Here is a 19,619-nt window from a genome sequence, read left to right as displayed (position 1 = left end):
GTGAACCATCGCTAGCATATTCGGCTGTACAACTGGGGCGAGTGCTAGGAAGTCTCTCTAGACCTGCCGTGTGGCGGCGCTTGGTCTGCAATCACTGATATTGGCGACACGCGGGTCCGACGTATACTAACGGACCGCGGCCGATTTAAAGGCTACCACCTACCAAGTGTGGTGTCTGGCGGTGACACTAATATATATAATATATTGCTGTGTAAATTTATTTTAATATTTAATATGCGTCAGAGAATGTCTAAGAATTATGTTTACTTGCACACCCTTTCGACACGTTACCGTATGTACGGCAACAGCACAAGAAAACAGGGCACGACAATGAAATGTAATTTCTAAATGGTGATTAAGATTAATTTACAGCGGTCTTCGAAAAAGTCACAGAAGTGAAGATAAGCTACACAACTCGCTATTAGTCCATAAATGCATGTTGTTATGAGCAAAAAAGTACAGAAATGCGCGATTTTTGGTCGCAGGGACATAAAAGTGACGTTCCTCTGTGCCCAGTTTTTGTTGGAGTGAGCACATATATTTTCTCATAGTGGTGGTAGAATAAACAAGAATACAAACACTGTTTACACTGAACGAACTTCGTATATTTTTCGTCTCAAGTGTGGACTGTAGCACCGAACTTTCCTAGACATAACTCTCCCTCTGTGTTGTATACATTGCGTAACTTAATTTTCATCTTTCATCTCCCATCTTCCGCAGCCTCACAAAAACAGCTTTGTTGGAAGCCATCTAACCCTGACAGTCAGTCATTGCATTCAGCGTTAGTACCACGTCACGACTGGCATTACATTCCTGCACGCCCCAGTAACAGGGAACGAGTCGTCGACTATGAAGCGACCGCAGCGCCATCGTTCGTAGACTCGTCATGATCGTGAACTACACTGAGGCGACAAGTGTCACGGGGTACCTCCTAATATCGTGCCAGCAACTCAATGTAGCATGGACTCAACGATCCGCATGAAGTGACCCCTCCCCTCCAAATAATGAGCAATGCTGCCTCTATAGGAGTCTACAATTGCGAAAGTGTTGTCAGTGCAGGATTTTGTGCACGAAATGACTTCCCGTAAATGTTCTATGGGATTCCTGTCGGGCGATCGGCGTGGCCAAACCTTTCGCTCGAGTTTTCCAAGTGTTGTTCAGACCATTCGCGAACAATTGTTGTCCGGTGACATGGTGCATTGTCATCCATAAAAATTTTCATCGGTGTTTGGGAATACAAAGTTTATGAATCACTGCAAATGGTCTCCAAATAGCCGAACATAAACATTTCCAGTCAGTCATCGGTTCAGTTGGACCAGAGGACTCAGTCCGTTTCATGGAAACAACCCTCACCATAATGGAGCCACCACCAGCTCGCACAGTGCCTTTTGTCAGCATGAGTTCCATGGCTTCGTGGGGTCTGCGCCGCACTCGAAACCTGCCATCAGCAGTTACCAACGGAAATCGGGGCTCAGCTGACCAGGCCACTGTTTTCCTGTCGTCTAGGATCCCACCGATATGATCACGAGCCCAGGAGAGACAAATACAGTAATAGACGGCAGATCATCGAGTAAAACTGAAGTGATATCAGGTGTTCCCCAGGGAAGCGTCCTGGGACCTCTGCTATTCCTGGTCTATATAAATGACCTGGGTGACAATCTGAGTAGGTCTCTTAGGTTGTTCGCAGAAGATGCTGTAATTTACCGTCTAGTAAGGTCATCCGAAGACCAGTATCAGTTGCAAAGCGATTTAGAAAAGATTGCTGTATGGTGTGGCAGGTGGCAGTTGACGCTAAATAACGAAAAGTGTGAGGTGATTCACATGAGTTCCGAAAGAAATTCGTTGGAATTAGATTACTCGATAAATAGTACAATTCTCAAGGCTGTCAATTCAACTAAGTACCTGGGTGTAAAAATTACGAACAACTTCAGTTGGAAAGACCACATAGATAATATTGTGGGGAAGGCGAGCCAAAGGTTGCGTTTCATTGGCAGGACACTTAGAAGATGCAACAAGTCCACTAAAGAGACAGCTTACACTTCACTCGTTCGTCCTCTGTTAGAATACTGCTGCGCGGTGTGGGATCCTTACCAGGTGGGATTGACGGAGGGCATCGAAAGGGTGCAAAAAAGGGCAGCTCGTTTTGTATATCACGTAATAGGGGAGAGAGTGTGGCAGATATGATACGCGAGTTGGGATGGAACTCATTAAAGCAAACACGTTTTTCGTCGCGGTGAGATTTGCGAAATGTCAGTCACTAAATTTGTCTTTCGAATGCGAAAATATTTTGTTGAGCCCAACCTACATAGGTAGGAATGATCATCAAAATAAAATAAGAGAAATCAGAGCTCGAACAGAAAGGTTTAGGTGTTCGTTTTTCCCGCGCGCTGTTCGGGAGTGGAATGGTAGAGATAGTATGATTGTTGTTCGATGAATCCTCTGCCAAGCACTTAAATGTGAATTTGCAGAGTAATCATGTAGATGTTGATGCGCTGCAGGCGATGTCGTGCTGTTAACAAAGGCACTCGCGTAGGTCGTGTGCTGCCTTAGCTCATTAAGGGGAGGTACCGGTGAAATTTCGACCCGATCGTAAAAAAATCACAAGGGACTGAAAATTTGTTTCATATCATATCTTGGCATGCTGAATCAAGTGGGTAAATCTAATTTGCTAAATAAAAAAATTTTTCATACTTTTGGATTTTTGAGTTTTGAAAAAAATCATTTTTTCGTACCCTTACATGGAGTTATTGGTTATCACTCGTTTTATTAACAAAAACAGATTGAGCAAAAAAATGTTTAAAATGGACGGCGAAGTAGCATTTTTTTTCGTTCGTGCCCCCTTTTGAGCACTATGTACAAACGAAAAGTGTAGATAAATTATTAAAAAAAATTGTTTTTATAATACGTGACAGGAATTTAGCATAAAATAGAATTACTACTACATTACTATATTATGTTCGAGTATAATGACTTTTCTGGAGACTAGAAATCTACTCTGTAGGAATCAGCATGGGTTTCGAAAAAGACGATCGTGTGGAAACCAGCTCGCGCTATTCGTCCACAAGACTCAAAGGCCCATAGACACGGGTTCCCAGATATATGCCGTGTTTCTTGACTTCCGCAAGGCGATACAGTTCCCCACAGTCGTTTAATGTAGTAAGAGCATATGGACTATCAGACCAATTGTGTGATTGGATTGAAGAGTTCCTAGATACCAGAACGCAGCATGTCATTCTCAATGGAGAGAAGTCTTCCGAAGTAAGAGTGATTTCAGGTGTGCCGCAGGGGAGAGTCGTAGGACCGTTGCCGTTGCTATTCACAATATACGAGGGCTATCCACAAAGTACATTACGTTTTGGAATTAAAAATAAATAAAGTATTGGAATTTTTTATTATATACAGATGAAAGCCACACTTAAATACTACTTTTCTACATAGTTGCCATTTAAATTAAGGCACTTATCGTAGCGATGGACGAGCTTGGAAATTCCTTCGTCGTATATTGTGAATAGCAACGGTCCTACGACACTCCCCTGCCGTATGGCTATGAATTACTCACGTTTCGTCGAAGTACAATAGGAAATAAACAATTACCACTGTTCTTTATTGCGGAAAAGTGGTTAGTGAGAATGATACAAACACCTTTCCTTGCTATTGCTATTAGGAGGCTTGTTGCTTGTTTGGTTTAATTAATTAATAGAATATAAAGCAATTGGTATAAAGAATGCTTTTTCCAAACTTTCTATAAATCAAAGTGTGCTATCAAGACATTGCTTTTGTTTAATTACTTTATTTACGACTGAACGTTTCTAAAACTGAAGACACTCGTCCGTGCTCTGCACTGCAGTCGAGCTCTGGCAACGTCGTTCTCTGTTCATTGGCTGACTGTGTTTTGTGACGTCAGATGCGCAGAACGAAACTAAACCCGGGCGCCGTCATAAGTGACGCGCACTTTAGCACTCCTGATAGAAAGGATGTTGCGGAGACATGGCTTAGCCACAGGCTGGGGGATGTTTTCAGAATGTGATTTTCACTCTACAGTGGAGTGTGCGCTGATATGAAGCTTCCTGGCAGACTTTCGGTCCAGATCTGTATTTTAGCCATATTTGAACGCCTAACAAATGCGTTTTTCAGGAAATTCCTAATGATCAAACAATCCCAGATCAGAACAATGGTATGGTAGGAATAATTTTTGACTTGGTGTTCATGATCCACGTTTTTATTAAACTTCTTGTAAATTCACATATACTTCTTAATTGTCACATCAAGAAAACAATTTGGTATCTATCTTCATATATTTAATTTCCACGTTAACCAAACTCAAGACGTGACTGTTCTTTCACAAAGCGAAATAACTTCTGCAAAGTGAAACAAAGACTGCTCTGTGTGCGCATTCGCGCCAAAACGGTTACAAGTATGACAGTCTCACAGAAATTAATACACACAAGAACCATATCACTGTTATATATCGATACATCGGAGTACCTATACATTTAGAACCAAATGTGAATATTGTCGCAAAAATATGTCTGTTACTTCGCAGAAAAGTAGTACGATATTACTGCTATCGAGAACTGCTGTTGGAGTGCCGTAATGGTCACGTAAATAGAGAACCATTACAAGCTCCAATTACGACACTGCCTTTGAAGTCTGTTAATTCCCATCTTGCAGTCATAATCGCGACTAAAACGTTTTCGCACGAATCACCTGAGTAAAAATAGCATCTCTGCCAATTCACTGCCATTTTATACCTTGTGTACGCGATACTGGCGCAATTTGTATATGTGCATATTGCTATCCCATGGCCGGGGTTCCCGGGTTCTATTCCCAGCGGGGTCAGGGATTTTCTCTGCTTCGTGGTGACTGAGTGTTGAGTGACGTCCTTAGGTTAGTTAGGCTTAAGTAGTTCTATGTTCTAGGGGACTGATCACCACAGATGTTAAGTCCCATAGTGTTCAGAGCCATTTGAACCATTTTTTTGCTATCCCACGACTTGTCACCTCAGTGCACTGCAGGACGGAAGGAAGCCGGTATGGCACTGGCGTAGCGGCGGCGCCTTGATTTCCGATGTATGCAACCCTCAATACTATCCTCGTACTACTCGCCCTGCTGCCGGCCTCTAGATCTACGCTCGTCTGCTCGCCGCTGGCATGGCCGCCTGCTGAAGACCCTCTCTCTCCTCAGCTGTTGCAGCATGGTACTGGTGCTGAGCGGGGTGCTGCAGGACGAACCGCCACCAGACACGCGGTCGCTGCTGCAGGCGCACCCCATCTACAAGGACTCAGCCCAGCAGTTCGTCGCCATCCCCAACAAGGTTGTGGGCCCCGCCGGACTGCTCTACGTGCGCCAGCGCGAGCTCGCCGTCACAGTACCACACGACAGTGAGTAGACTGCACCACTCTCCTCTCCATTCTCTTTCCTTCCACTTTCCTAAAACTTTCTTGACAACTTGGGGTACAGCACCGACTTGGCTCTGGCCCCGGACCTACCTGCTCCGTGACCTTTGTCAGTTTCCCAAAGATGGTACCCCTTCTCTTGTTTATCGTCGAGCCACATTTATTTACACCGATGGCTCAAAAATATCGTTTGGAGGTGGGAGTGTCTATATTGTTGACGACACCCCCAATCGATTTAGGCTTCCCGACCAGTGTTCAGTTTTTACTGCGGAGCTTTACGCTGTTCTCCAGGCTGTCCAATACATCCGTCGCCATCAGCGGATACGTTATCTGCTCAGATTTGCTCAGCTCTCTCCTCAGTCTCCAAGCTCTCCACCCTGTCCACCCTCCGGTCCACCGGATTCAGGACTGCCTCCACCTGCTCCACTTGGGGGGCGTCTCTGTGGCGTTCCTCTGAATCCCAGGACATGTTGGTATCTGTGGAAATGAGGCGGCAGATATAGCGGCCAACGCTGCAATCTCTCTTCTTCAGCGATCCATTCACATGATTCCCTTCGCCGATCTGTGGAGTTTTATGTCGTCATGTTGCTCTTTTCTGGCACGCACATTGGTCGACACTTCCCAATAATAAATTGTGGGACATGAAAGCTCTTTCCTGTGTTTGGACCTCTTCCTCCCGAACTCGTCGTTGGGAGGAGGTAATTTTAACTAGACTCCGGATAGGGCACTGTCTTTTTAGCCATCGACGTCTTTTAAGTGGCGATTCTCCCCCACTCTGTCCCCACTGCTGTCAGCTGTGGACGGTGAGACACCTTTTACTTGAGTGTCCCTATTTTACTCTGTTACGCGCCCATCTACAGCTGTCGCCTGATATATCTTCCATTTTAGCAGATGACAAGCTCTCGGCCGATCGCGTTCTCGAGTTTATTAGGGTCAGTGAGATGTCAGTCATTTGATGCTCTTTTTGGGGACAAACAACCCCCCTTTTATAGTGGTTTTTAAGCTTTCCTTCTGTTCTTAGTTTCCCCAATTTTTTGAGTTTCGTTCCCATTGCTGCTGGTTTCCAGTTTCATTTTTTTTACCTTTTCCTCATTCACAGTCCGGGCGCTAATAACCGTAGCAGTTTTGCGCCATAAAACCATAACAAAAAGAAAAAAAAAACACTCTCCTCTCCCATCACACCACCCTATACTGAGATCCGCTGTTCAGTTTCGGGTTTTCTGTGGTTTCCTTAGAGTGCGACCATGTATGTACATAGAAATTTTTCCAAGAGGGAGAAAGATTCTTAAACTGCAAGTTTGAAATAATTGGTTCAGTAAGTTTGAAAATGTGTCATGCCCGAAGAACTAAATTTGACAAGGACAAAAAATTAACTGCTTCTTAAGAGATTGATTTATCTACTGTACTTACTATTTTTAGTTAGATTGCGTTGCTACCTACATGGTAATCATATTTCACTAGAACGATATATGCAGAGTACATCGTTTTCTGCAAACAACCTTGTGGAAAGGGCAACCACAGATATGAGTAGTCATCTTGGGTGTTAATAAACTGTTTCATGTGTATTGAGTCCTTTATTTTTACATGAAGATAACAAGTGGTCGGCCCCCTGTTGCACATTGACCACATAAGCTGCCAGCTCCACAGTATTGGATTGTAATCCATGCATCCAGCTGTTTTCTTCAAAGATGCATAAGCGTTTAGTGGTGTTTTGTCCTGATAGACAAGGACTTTTGGGTACTGTAAAGTCTTGTACTGTAAGGTCTTGTACTGTAAGGAAGCAAGGGAGAGGATGTTTGCTATGGGTGGCCGGTATCTTCTTTATACAACACAAATGCGCACTGATGTGTCGGCACAGCATGGAATTCAACCTTTTACACAACGACACAAGCTCAGAACAATAGGCTGTCGGGTGGTAGGACTGGACCAAGTAATGCACCAGGCAATCACCATCGACAGTTGCACTGAACATTTATTTGGCACATTTAAACAAGACAAATAACAAATAAAACCATCAACACTTTTTTAAAATTACCATTTATGTGAGAGCAAGTTACTTCAAAATTTAAACATTTATAAACCATGGCACTTATGGCCTGTTACACATTTAGTGAAATGACTTAATTATTTACCCAAAAACTATGATCAACCTGAAGAACAATTTACTAAAAATTTAACGAGGAAATGTTATTGTTGTTGTGGTCTTCACTCCTGAGACTGGTTTGATGCAGCTCTCCATGCTACTCTATCCTGTGCAAGTTCTTCATCTCCCAGTACTTGCTGCAACCTACATCCTTCTGAATCTGCTTAATGTATTAATCTCTTGGTCTTCCTATACGATTTTTACCCTCCACGTTGCCCTCCAATGCTAAATTTGTGATCCTTTGATGCCTCAGAACATGCCCTACCTACCGGTCCCTTCTTCTTGTCACGTTGTACCACAAACTCCTCTTCTCCCCTATTTTATTCAGTACCTCCTCATTAGTTACATGATCTACCCATATAATTTTCAGCGTTCTTCTGTAGCACCGCATTTCGAAAGCTTCTATTCTCTTCCTGTCCAAACTATTTATCGTCCATGTTTCACTTCCATACATGGCTACACTCCATACAAATACTTTCAGAAGCGACTTCCTCACACTTAAATCAATACTGGATGTCAACAAATTCCTCTTCTTCAGAAACTCATTCCTCGCTATTCTCAGTTACATTTTATATCCTCTCTACTTCGACAATCATCAGTTATTTTGCTCCCCAAATAGCAAAACTCCTTTGCTACTCTCATTTCGTGATCTAATTCCCTCAGCATCATCCGACTGCATTCGACTACATTCCATGATCCTCGTTTTGCTTTTGTTGGTGTTCATCTTACATCCTCCTTTCAAGACACTATCCATTCCGTTCAACTGCTCTTCCAAGTCCTTTGCTGTCTCTTACAGAATTACGATGTCATCGGCGAACCTCAACATTTTTATTTCTTCTCCAATGATTTTAATACCTACTCCGAATTTTTCTTTTGTTTCCTTTACTGCTTGCTCAATATACAGATTGAATAACATCGGGGAGAGACTACAACCCTGTCTTTCGTTAGTGCAGTGATTGGTATTACCAAAAGTAGTTCAGAGTACAGGCAACAAAAAATCAGATACCATGGCACACAGCCACGTTACTTAAATGGCAGGCACCCTAAAATGTAGGATATAAAAGAAAAAATTTCACGTGACCAAGCAACCACGTGGGATTCAACAAACTACGCCCAGATGCGGACGGCCACCCATTCAGCTGTTTCCAATACAGGCTCCGTATGGACCCCCAAACGGGAACAGCAGTGGTCACGAATAGTCACGAAAAATCCCAGTACTAGTGGGTATCTGCAACACACTGACATCTGCCTTAACTAATTAGAAACACAATAATTCATTACAGCACATCGTCTGTAGAATTAACCTATTAATGAAATCAGTTAAGCAGTACAAATCTATTATCTTATGTGTGTAAGGCCAATTATACATTAAGCCGCGAGCGAACTAGATACACGGCCAGCTGGCACGCGCGGGCAAAGGGGGCGGAAAATACGCAACAGCACAAGAAGGACGCAACCGAGGACCCCTCACCCGCTACGAAGACAAACAGAAGTAGTACAGTTAAAACGAAATCAAATGCAAGTAACTAGCATGCATGCTAGGCGACTTACAGCAAATAGCCACGCTTTAATTTGTGATTAAATCATAATTAATTAGCATATCCACATACTGTCATTGAAGGAATTCTTGTACTTTCATTAATGGAATCAGTTTCAAACTTTTTAAACACACAACTACTGGCCTCCCAGTAACTTGTAAGAATTTATGAAACTACTCATTTAAAGTTCAGACACGTGTCTCTCAGACACATGATCACTTCGGATAGAAACTGTTGTGTCGGCAGAAGAGCCAATACCGTGTTACTAGTGGAGGCCGAAATGCACACGTTTTAGCTCACGCAGGCTGGCGTGAGGAGGGAAGGACTATACTGACGTGAGATCTGGAACATGACAAGGAATTAGAATTCAGAAAGCGGCCGTAATTAGTTTGATACTTAACTTTAATCCGTTAATTATGAACGTAGCTCTTGACGGTACGTGATTCACAATATCTGTTCAGAATACATTCTTATAGTGACTGAATATGGCGCCTTGCTAGGTCGTAGCAAATGACGTAGCTGAAGGCTATGCTAAACTCTCGTCTCTGCAAATGAGAGCGTATTTAGACAGTGAACTATCGCTAGCAAAGTCGGCTGTACAACTGGGGCGAGTGCTAGGGAGACCTGCCGTGTGGCGGCGCTCGGTCTGCAATCACTGATAGTGGCGACACGCGGGTACGACGTATATTAACGGACCGCGGCCGATTTAAAGGCTACCACCGAGCAAGTGTGGTGTCTGGCGGTGACACCACAGAAACGTACAGTAATGTTATTGCAATTCGCAGCAAAATATATCCAGGGTAAATTTTATCTATGTATATCTATAGCAATTAGCCAGCTTAACTCTGTCGTGTGATATAAATACAATATCCAGGCGGCATTTAGACAAAGACCAACCAAACTATTTTCAGTGGCAGTTAACACTGACAGTAGCAATCTACAAACAGAATGTATCAGCACTCCAAGCCCTAGCAAATGTTAATCATCGCGTCACATACCGCTCTCACTAGAACCTTGCGTAGTAAGCAAGTTAAAATTAACACATTCGTGGACAGACTCAGTAGGAGTAGCAACGGCTGGCCAAGAAAATTAAGTCAACAGCACTGAACCCAGTAGTCGATTCCGGCCACAATTAACAGCACAAGCAAGGCCCTCGCTTCTTCGACGAAGCCAGCCGCCGCAGCTTCCGGTGCCAGAAGACATATAGCAAGCGAAATGCACCAACGGCTTCCCAGTAACGTGACTGCTTCCACGCCGGCGATATTTGCTACGGCGCCGTCACCCGGGTAAACAGCCCCTTTTAGATGTGCTGCCTGCACGGCACCTGTACTGCCCGCCAGACTTGGCAAACGACGTTGCTGCTAGGCGTCCCAAAGCAAAATTTCTCGCTACTTGCTGGAGCTTACCGCTCGCTCCCCGATCGGCCTGGTAGCTGGAGTCACCGCGCGCTCTGCGCACACCACCACAAAGATGACCCACACACCGGCGGCAGGAATATCGCTGACCGAGCCACGCGGCTCTCTCACGTGGATTAAGACGGTTCTTTATTTACTTATACCGGATACTTAACTCGGATCCCCCATGGTACACAAAACAGGTCCGAACGCTGTTGCAGAGGCAACGGAAAAAGCATGCGAAATTCAGAAGAACGCGAAATCCCGAAGATAGGCTAAAATTTACAGACGCGCGAAATTTGGCACGGACTTCAATGCGAGATGCCTTTAATAGGTTCCACAGCGAAACATTGTCTCGAAATTTGGTAGAAATTCTGGTTCTATGTAAAGTACACAAGCGGCAAGACGCAGTCCATACCTTCGCTGCGCAGTGCCGATGGTACTGTTATCGACGACTGTGCCGCTAAAGCGGAGTTATTGAACGCAGTTTTCCGAAATTCCTTCACCAGGGAAGACGAATGGAATATTCCAGAATTTGAAACACGAACATCTGCTAGCATGAGTCTCTTAGAAGTAGATACCTTAGGGGTTGCGAAGCAACTCAAATCGCTTGATACGGGCAAGTCTTCAGGTCCAGATTGTATACCGATTAGGTTCCTTTCAGATTACGCTGATACTATAGCTCCCTACTTAGCACTCATATACAACCGCTCGCTCACCGATAGATCTGTACCTACAGATTGGAAAATTGCGCAGGTCGCACCAGTGTTCAAGAAGGGTAGTAGGAGTAATCCATTTAACTACAGACCTATATCATTGACGTCGGTTTTCAGTAGGGTTTTGGAGCATATACTGTATTCAAACATTATGAATCACCTCGAAGGGAACGATCTATTGACACGTAATCAGCATGGCTTCAGAAAACATCGCTCTTGTGCAACGCAGCTAGCTCTTTATTCGCACGAGGTAATCGCCGCTATCGACAGGGGATCTCAAGTTGATTCCGTATTTCTAGATTTCCGGAAAGCTTTTGACACCGTTCCTCACAAGCGACTTCTCATCAAGCTGCGGGCCTGTGGGGTATCGTCTCAGTTGTGCGACTGGATTCGTGGTTTCCTGTCAGGAAGGTCGCAGTTCGTAGTAATAGACGGCAAATCATCGAGTAAAACTGAAGTGATATCAGGTGTTCCCCAGGGAAGCGTCCTGGGACCTCTGCTGTTCCTGATCTATATAAATGACCTGGGTGACAATCTGAGCAGTTCTCTTAGGTTGTTCGCAGTTGATGCTGTAATTTACCGTCTAGTAAGGTCATCCGAAGACCAGTATCAGTTGCAGAGCGATTTAGAAAAGATTGCTGTATGGTATGGCAGGTGGCAGTTGACGCTAAATAACGAAAAGTGTGAGGTGATCCACATGAGTTCCAAAAGAAATCCGTTGGAATTCGATTACTCGATAAATAGTACAATTCTCAAGGCTGTCAATTCAACTAAGTACCTGGGTGTTAAAATTACTAACAACTTCAGTTGGAAAGATCACATAGATAATATTGTGGGGAAGGCGAGCCAAATGTTGCGTTTCATTGGATGCAACAAGTCTACTAAAGAGACAGCTTACACTACACTCCTTCGTCTTCTCTTAGAATATTGCTGCTCGGTGTGGGAACCTTACCAGGTGGGATTGACTGAGGACATCGAAAGGGTGCATAAAAGGGCAGCTCGTTTTGTATTATCACGTAATAGGGGAGAGAGTGTGGCAGATATGATACGCGAGTTGGGATGGAAGTCATTAAAGCAAAGACGTTTTTCGTCGCGGCGAGAGATACTTACGAAATTTCAGTCACCAACTTTCTCTTCCGAATGCGAAAATATTTTGTTGAGCCCAACCTACATAGGTAGGAATGATCATAAAAATAAAATAAGAGAAATCAGAGCTCGAACAGAAAGGTTTAGGTGTTCGTTTTTCCCGCGCGCTGTCCGGGAGTGGAATGGTAGAGAGATAGTATGATTGTGGTTCGATGAACCCTCTGCCAAGCACTTAAATGTGACTTGCAGAGTAGTCATGTAGATGTAGATGTAGATGTAGATGCAGAGGATATGAGTTGTGGTACAAGCTCATCAGTAATAGTCCCCAGACAGACAATATCAGTAACCTTGCTATTACAAACTTTAGTCGCACTGCTGGTCCTGCTCTGTGTATGTAGTGACAGACGCCAAACTCGATGAGTGAGTCAGTGAGTGAGGCTCTCCAGTCAGCGACGGCGCCGGCCTAAATACACGCTGTCGAGAGGGCGTTGCAGCAGCGTCTTTCTTGTCAGTGTGCCTCTGGCCCCTCTCGTGATAGGCGCGCTTGATCGAGTGCTTACTATCGATCTTCATGCTACATCTTTGCCGACCTGTATGCAGGCGACAGCTTATGCCAGCACAGATACAAAGTTCCGAACTTTTCCGCTCTAATGTTTTAGTTATATGTTCGTCTTGAAGGGACTTATAGTGCCATGAGACCGGTAGTGATCTAAAAATAAAGGCCTAAACACAGCTGAAGTGGTTTATTAATAGCCATCTTTTTCTGTTATGAATATGTAAGCCACCTTATTGATTCAACAATCTGAAGTTACATCCTCTTACGATTAAATCCGGGGTATCCAATGAGCTACGAAAGAAAGGTAGAAAATAATCACAAAAGTAATTTATTTGTGGTCCCACAATCTTTGGTTGAAAATGAATATTACAGACTAAAATAGGAAAAAAGTAGAGAATCGTGCTAGATATCAAGAAAAATGTTTCGCTAATACCCATCGAAGTTGGAAGGAAACAGGACCTGAACTTAAAAAAAAGCTCATACCACTTTAATACCATGTATAACACTTTGTTTGCCTACAAAACTTAATATTTGTTCATGTTAGTGGTTTATTTTCCTAGTTTGATTACTTCTATTACTTATTGTCGACTGTAATAACTGAAGCTGAGCAAAATTGGTTTTGAAAGCTAAATTTTTTGGATTAGTTGGGTAAAGTGTAGCTCAGCACCAATATACGACTAGAAAAGTGCGACCTTCAAATTGACCGGTAGAATCAACTACACTCCTGGAAATTGAAATAATAACACCGTGAATTCATTGTCCCAGGGAGGGGAAACTTTATTGACACATTCCTGGGGTCAGATACATCACATGATCACACTGACAGAACCACAGGCACATAGACACAGGCAACAGAGCATGCACAATGTCGGCACTAGTACAGTGTATATCCACCTTTCGCAGCAATGCAGGCTGCTATTCTCCCATGGAGACGATCGTAGAGATGCTGGATGTAGTCCTGTGGAACGGCTTGCCATGACATTTCCACATGGCGCCTCAGTTGGACCAGCGTTCGTACTCGACGTGCAGACCGCGTGAGACGACGCTTCATCCAGTCCCAAACATGCTCAATGGGGGACAGATCCGGAGATCTTGCTGGCCAGGGTAGTTGACTTACACCTTCTAGAGCACGTTGGGTGGCACGGGATACATGCGGACGTGCATTGTCCTGTTGGAACAGCAAGTTCCCTTGCCGGTCTAGGAATGGTAGAACGATGGGTTCGATGACGGTTTGGATGTACCGTGCACTATTCAGTGTCCCCTCGACGATCACCAGAGGTGTACGGCCAGTGTAGGAGATCGCTCCCCACACCACGATGCCGGGTGTTGGCCCTGTGTGCCTCGGTCGTATGCAGTCCTGATTGTGGCGCTCACCTGCACGGCGCCAAACACGCATACGACCATCATTGGCACCAAGGCAGAAGCGACTCTCATCGCTGAAGACGACACGTCTCCATTCGTCCCTCCATTCACGCCTGTCGCGACACCTCTGGAGGCGGGCTGCACGATGTTGGGGCGTGAGCGGAAGACGGCCTAACGGTGTGCGGGACCGTAGCCCAGCTTCATGGAGACGGTTGCGAATGGTCCTCGCCGATACCCCAGGAGCAACAGTGTCCCTAATTTGCTGGGAAGTGGCGGTGCGGTTCCCTACGGCACTGCGTAGGATCCGCCGGTCTTGGCGTGCATCCGTGCGTCGCTGCGGTCCGGTCCCAGGTCGACGGGCACGTGCATCTTCCGCCGACCACTGGCGACAACATCGATGTACTGTGGAGACCTCACGCCCCACGTGTTGAGCAATTCGGCGGTACGTCCACCCGCCCTCCCGCATGCCCACTATACGCCCTCGCTCAAAGTCCGTCAGCTACGCATACGGTTCACGTCCACGCTGTCGCGGCATGCTATCAGTGTTAAAGACTGCGATGGAGCTCCGTATGCCACGGCAAACTGGCTGACATTGACGGCGGCGGTGCACAAATGCTGCGCAGATAGCGCCATTCGACGGCCAACACCGCGGTTCCTGGTGTGTCCGCTGTGCCGTGCGTGTGATCATTGCTTGTACAGCCCTCTCGCAGTGTCCGGAGCAAGTATGGTGGGTCTGACACACCGGTGTCAATGTGTTCTGTTTTCCATTTCCAGGAGTGTGTTAATAGTATAGGGCTGAACCAAAACGGTGCGCGTACCTGCAGTTTGTCACGCCGCTGTGCAGCGTGCTAACTGAAATGCTGATTTCTCAGCTTTGTCACAGCACGTGGTGCGGTGTTGCATCCATGGACTTTAGAGAAGGTCCCAGTCCTGGAGCGCACATTTCTTCGATCTTGAAATTTCGTACTTTTTGCCCTCTAATGTAGCACAGAAAATTCTAATTTTTTTGACTAATGTGTTTGTGATTTAGTGTGGATCTACAGCATAGCCTGGCTATGTTCTTCTGAGTGTGCTACAATAGCTCTGTCTTGTATAACAGAAAACAAAATGATCAATCCATCGTGGGTCTTCTTTTTCACAGACAAATGATAAAATACTGTTGTGCACCTATGGAAGGTGTCGTTCCTACTGGGATTGGGAGCTAATGTTCAGGTACATTACTTTGATACTGAAGCAATAAACGTACTTCAACGGTATGTGCAAACCGTATCTTTTTTATGTTATTAATATGAATGTAGGCGTGACATTGTTGATTCAACAGTCCTCATATGATGAAACACATGGTATATACCTAGTTACGTAATAAAGCTAGAAAATAATTACAGACTGTTGATGTTACTGCAACGCTAGATTCAAACTGAACATTAAAAAAATGAAGTAGAAAAACAAGTCAGAACGATTGAGAAAATCTTTTTAGATATAAACAAAAGTGACCAACAGAAGATACTCCTCAAAGTGGAAAAGCAGAGAAAGAACTTAAAGAAATTCTTATCTAACGTTATTGCCAGCTACGACACTTTTTTTGCTTACAGAACTTCACATTTGTTCATGTTACAGGAGTTATTACGCTATTTTCACGCCTTTCCTCTCTTTTTTTCACAAATACTGCCGCCATGTTTATGTTGTGCCGGTAAACTGCACACCGGGGGATTGGGTCCGTCCCCTTTCGCATCTTGATAAGGGCGTTTCGAGGAAGTGCAGGAGAAAATATTGTGGGCGCTATTTCGGCAGTTTTCAGTAAAGTTTCCCACCCACCTTGACTACAGGACAGCGACAGAACGGCCACCGCACCAAGTAATCTCTATAACTTCAAGTGAACAGCTTCACAAGCAACATAGTGACTGCTGAAGTTACAGTATCTCACGTTTAGCAGAGTCGCAGACAGTCATTGCTAGACGTCAGCGAGAAATCTGTAATGAATAAAAATAAAAATCCTGTACACAGATTCTAAGGATTCCCTTGTGGAAGCAAGTTTACATTAGTTACCCCTCCTTGGGCTCCTGGTAAAATCCTTTTAACATAACTGTTATAATGTTTACCTTAATCAAATGAAACTTGAAATGATGCACGTAGAACACAAGGAAATTCGCACTTTTCATGATGCGCACGGTACTTCGAGGGACCGGTGAAGACGCCAGCTTGCAATACGTTCACAAAGTTTAGTTTTTCTGAGGGCTGTATAGTATGGAGGCTCACGCTTTCCCCATCCCACGCAACCCCCACCCCCTCCTCACCGTGGCATCGGGAGTATCTATTAACTATAATCTGTCGTAGATTCATCGAACAAGAAACTGTGCCCGGCACAGAAAACACTGGTCACACTCCTTTACAAGAAGGACACTACATGTGATCCACAAAACTGCCGTCCAGTATTCTTGGCATCGGTTTGCTGGAGAATCTTAGACCATATTCGGACCTCAAACGTAATGAGCTATCTCGAACAGAGTGACATCCTCCATGCCAGCCATTGTTTTCCGAAAACATCGATCATGTGAAGCACAACTCGCATTTTGTCACATGACATACTGAAAGCTTTGGATCAAGGCAGTCAAGTATATGCAATATATTTTGGTTTCTGAAAAGTATTTGACTTTGTACCACATCTTTGCTTATAATTAAAAATGACTGGGTATGGATTTTTTGGTATTTAGGACGCAGCAAGTTACCTTGGATAGAGAAGTAACTTAAGTGTGCCCCACGGAAGTGTGTAGGGACCCTTGCTGTCCATGTTGTATATTAATGAACTTGCGGACAATAGCAAAACGAGGGTCACTCCGAAAGAAATGCACACTATTTTTGTAAAAATACAGTTTTCATTCTACATGTGTGAAAGTTTTACAGTGTGTAGATACATCCTTCCTACTTGTTTTCAAATTTAGTTCAATCTGTTCCCGTGAGTGGCGCCGTCACAGCATGTCTTAAAGGTGGCTGCTACACTGGACGTTCGTCAGAAGCAACGTGCTGTCATAGAATTACTGTACTGTGAAAAGTAGATAGTGGGCAAATCCACAAGAGGTTGAAAAAGGTGTATGGAGATGCTGCTGTCGATCGCAGTATAGTTATTCGGTGGGCAAGCAGGTTACTTGATGAAAGCGGGTACGGCAATATTGAAGATTGTCCTCGCAGCGGCAGGCCTCGTAATGCACACACTCCAGACAATGTGCAGAGGGTTAACGAACTGGTGACTGCTGACAGACGCATCACAGTGAAGGAATTGTCATGCTACGTTCGGATAGGGGAAGGAAGTGTTGCAGAATACTGAAAGTGTTAGCGTTAAAGAGATTTGTGCCAGGTGGGATCCCAGGATGTTGACAGTGGCTCACAAAGAAACAAGAAAAACGGTATGCAGTGAACTTTTGGAACAGTACGAGAATGGTGGAGATGAATTTCTTGGAAGAATTGTGACAGGTGATGAAACATGGCTCTATCATTTTTCACCAGAAACGAAGGGGCAATCAATGGAGTGGCATCACAAAAAAAGAAAAAAAAATTCAAAACCATACCTTCTGCTGGAAAAGTTATGCCTATGGTGTTTTTCGATTCCGAAGGACTCTTGCTTGTGGACATCTTGCCAAGTGGAACCACCATAAATTCTGATGCATATGTGACGACACTGAAGAAACTTCAAGCTCGACTGAGTCGTGTTCGACCACATCGGCAAAAGCAGGATGTTTTGCTGTTGCACGACAATGTACGGCCACATGTCAGTCAAATAACCACGTTCAGAGTACGATTGAACATCGAAGATAATTCGCTCCACTTTCTATCCACCATCAATAACAAATACTTCCAGAAACAATTCCGCACGACAGCTCATGGCTGCGCCGCGATCAGAACAGCTTAGGCTCGAGCGCTTCCTCGCGCTGCAGCGGCTACCGGACACCTGTAATCTGGCACCGCCCAGGTGAACTCGGCGCTACGTTGTCAGTGTATGTATCAGCTGTCATTTTTGAATTTGAAGTTCTAGTTATCATCTTGTAGTTAAGCATTGAAGATCACATGCTTGAAAATCGTGAACTACAGTATTTATTTATTTATCGTATGGCAATACAGACACACAAGAACGAAAGAAACAGACAAATCACTAATATAATAAACGTTAATAATTGCAAACAAACATTACTAATATAACAAAGTTTAAGGATTACAAACAAACATCAAGTCTATTAATATAATCTATCGACTCTGGAGTTGCGAACAGGAAGTCGTCGGGGCTCCCATTATAGGCTCTTCTGGAACACTCCTCAACAGTGTGGCTGATGGTCTGACTTTCTCCACAATCACACTGAGGGGATAGTATTTTACCCCATTTATACAGGGAGTAAGCGCAGCTGCCAAGACGAGTTCTAATCCTATTTAGAGTGGACCACGTTTTGCGTGGTAGGTCATAACCAGGTGGTTTTAGTGCGATGCAAGGCATGTTATGATTTTGCCATGCGTTCCATTTTTCAGACCATGCGTTTGTGCTACTGAAACCTTCTTGTACACAGTTCCTTGCTGTTCTTGTTGGCGGGTTCCTAGATCGAAGCCTATTAGTCTTTGCAGCCTCAATGTCTTGGTGGATCGGCAGGCTTCGATTTCCAACGATGTTTTTGTATTCACGTACAAGGGCGTCAGTACGTCGCAGGTGTGGCGGCGGGATGTGTCTTAATATTCGGAGCCACTGCGTTCGAGTGGGTTTAATTACTCCAGAAATCATCCTTAGAGTGTTATGCAACTGGACATCCACCTTTTTTTACATGTGGGCTGTTTAGCCAAATCGGAGCACAGTATTCGGCAGGCGGTATACAATTGCTAGAGCAGAAGTGCGGAGAGTGGAGGCCGTTGCTCCTCAGGTAGTACCACAGAGCTTTTGAATTATGTTGTTTCTTGTCTTTAATTTTTCAGTAGTCTTTGTTTGGTGCTCTTTAAGATAGTGTTCTGTCCAGCGTCATGCCCAAGTACTTCAGATTTTTATTGTGCCTGAGAACGGTGTTTTCAAATCGAATGTTGAGTTCCTTTCCAGCGAGTTTCTTGCTGAGATGGAAGCAACTAACCTCTGTTTTCGAAGCATTTGGTTGAAGTGTCCACTTACGGAAATATTCACACATTACCTCCAGGTCTTTCGTCAGGATATCCACAGATGCTTCAATTGTGCTACATCTTGTAACGAGGGCCCAATTGTCAGCATACCCGAACTTTCTTGATTGTTTTTCCGGCAGGTCTGCAATACAGAGAGACTAAACAGCAGTGGTGCGAGCACTGGTCCTTGTGGTAAGCCATTCTTTAGTTTTTTGATGGAGCTGTAGTCAGTGTCCATACTTATTTGGAACACCCTGTCATTGAACATGCTGTCTATTAAGCATGCTATAGATTTTCAATGAATTAC

The 19,619-nt window shown here is 44.4% G+C and overlaps 1 protein-coding gene across 1 annotated transcript in view; it reads left to right on the top strand.

Moving 5' to 3' along the window:
* The window catches only part of LOC126354746 (protein N-terminal asparagine amidohydrolase), a 254,994-nt gene that overhangs the window by 200,953 nt on the left and 34,422 nt on the right, over window positions 1–19,619 (top strand). Inside the window, exon 2 of the mRNA XM_050004625.1 lies at window positions 5,185–5,381. Coding sequence (XP_049860582.1) covers window positions 5,195–5,381 — 187 coding nt within the window. The 5' untranslated portion in view covers window positions 5,185–5,194. The remainder of the gene's footprint in view (window positions 1–5,184; window positions 5,382–19,619) is intronic.

The sequence above is a fragment of the Schistocerca gregaria genome, chromosome 3 (genome assembly GCF_023897955.1).
Source record: "Schistocerca gregaria isolate iqSchGreg1 chromosome 3, iqSchGreg1.2, whole genome shotgun sequence".
Lineage (NCBI taxonomy): Eukaryota > Metazoa > Arthropoda > Insecta > Orthoptera > Acrididae > Schistocerca > Schistocerca gregaria.
Note: the sequence above shows the minus strand (reverse complement) of the source record. Positions and strands in the feature narration are given on the sequence as shown.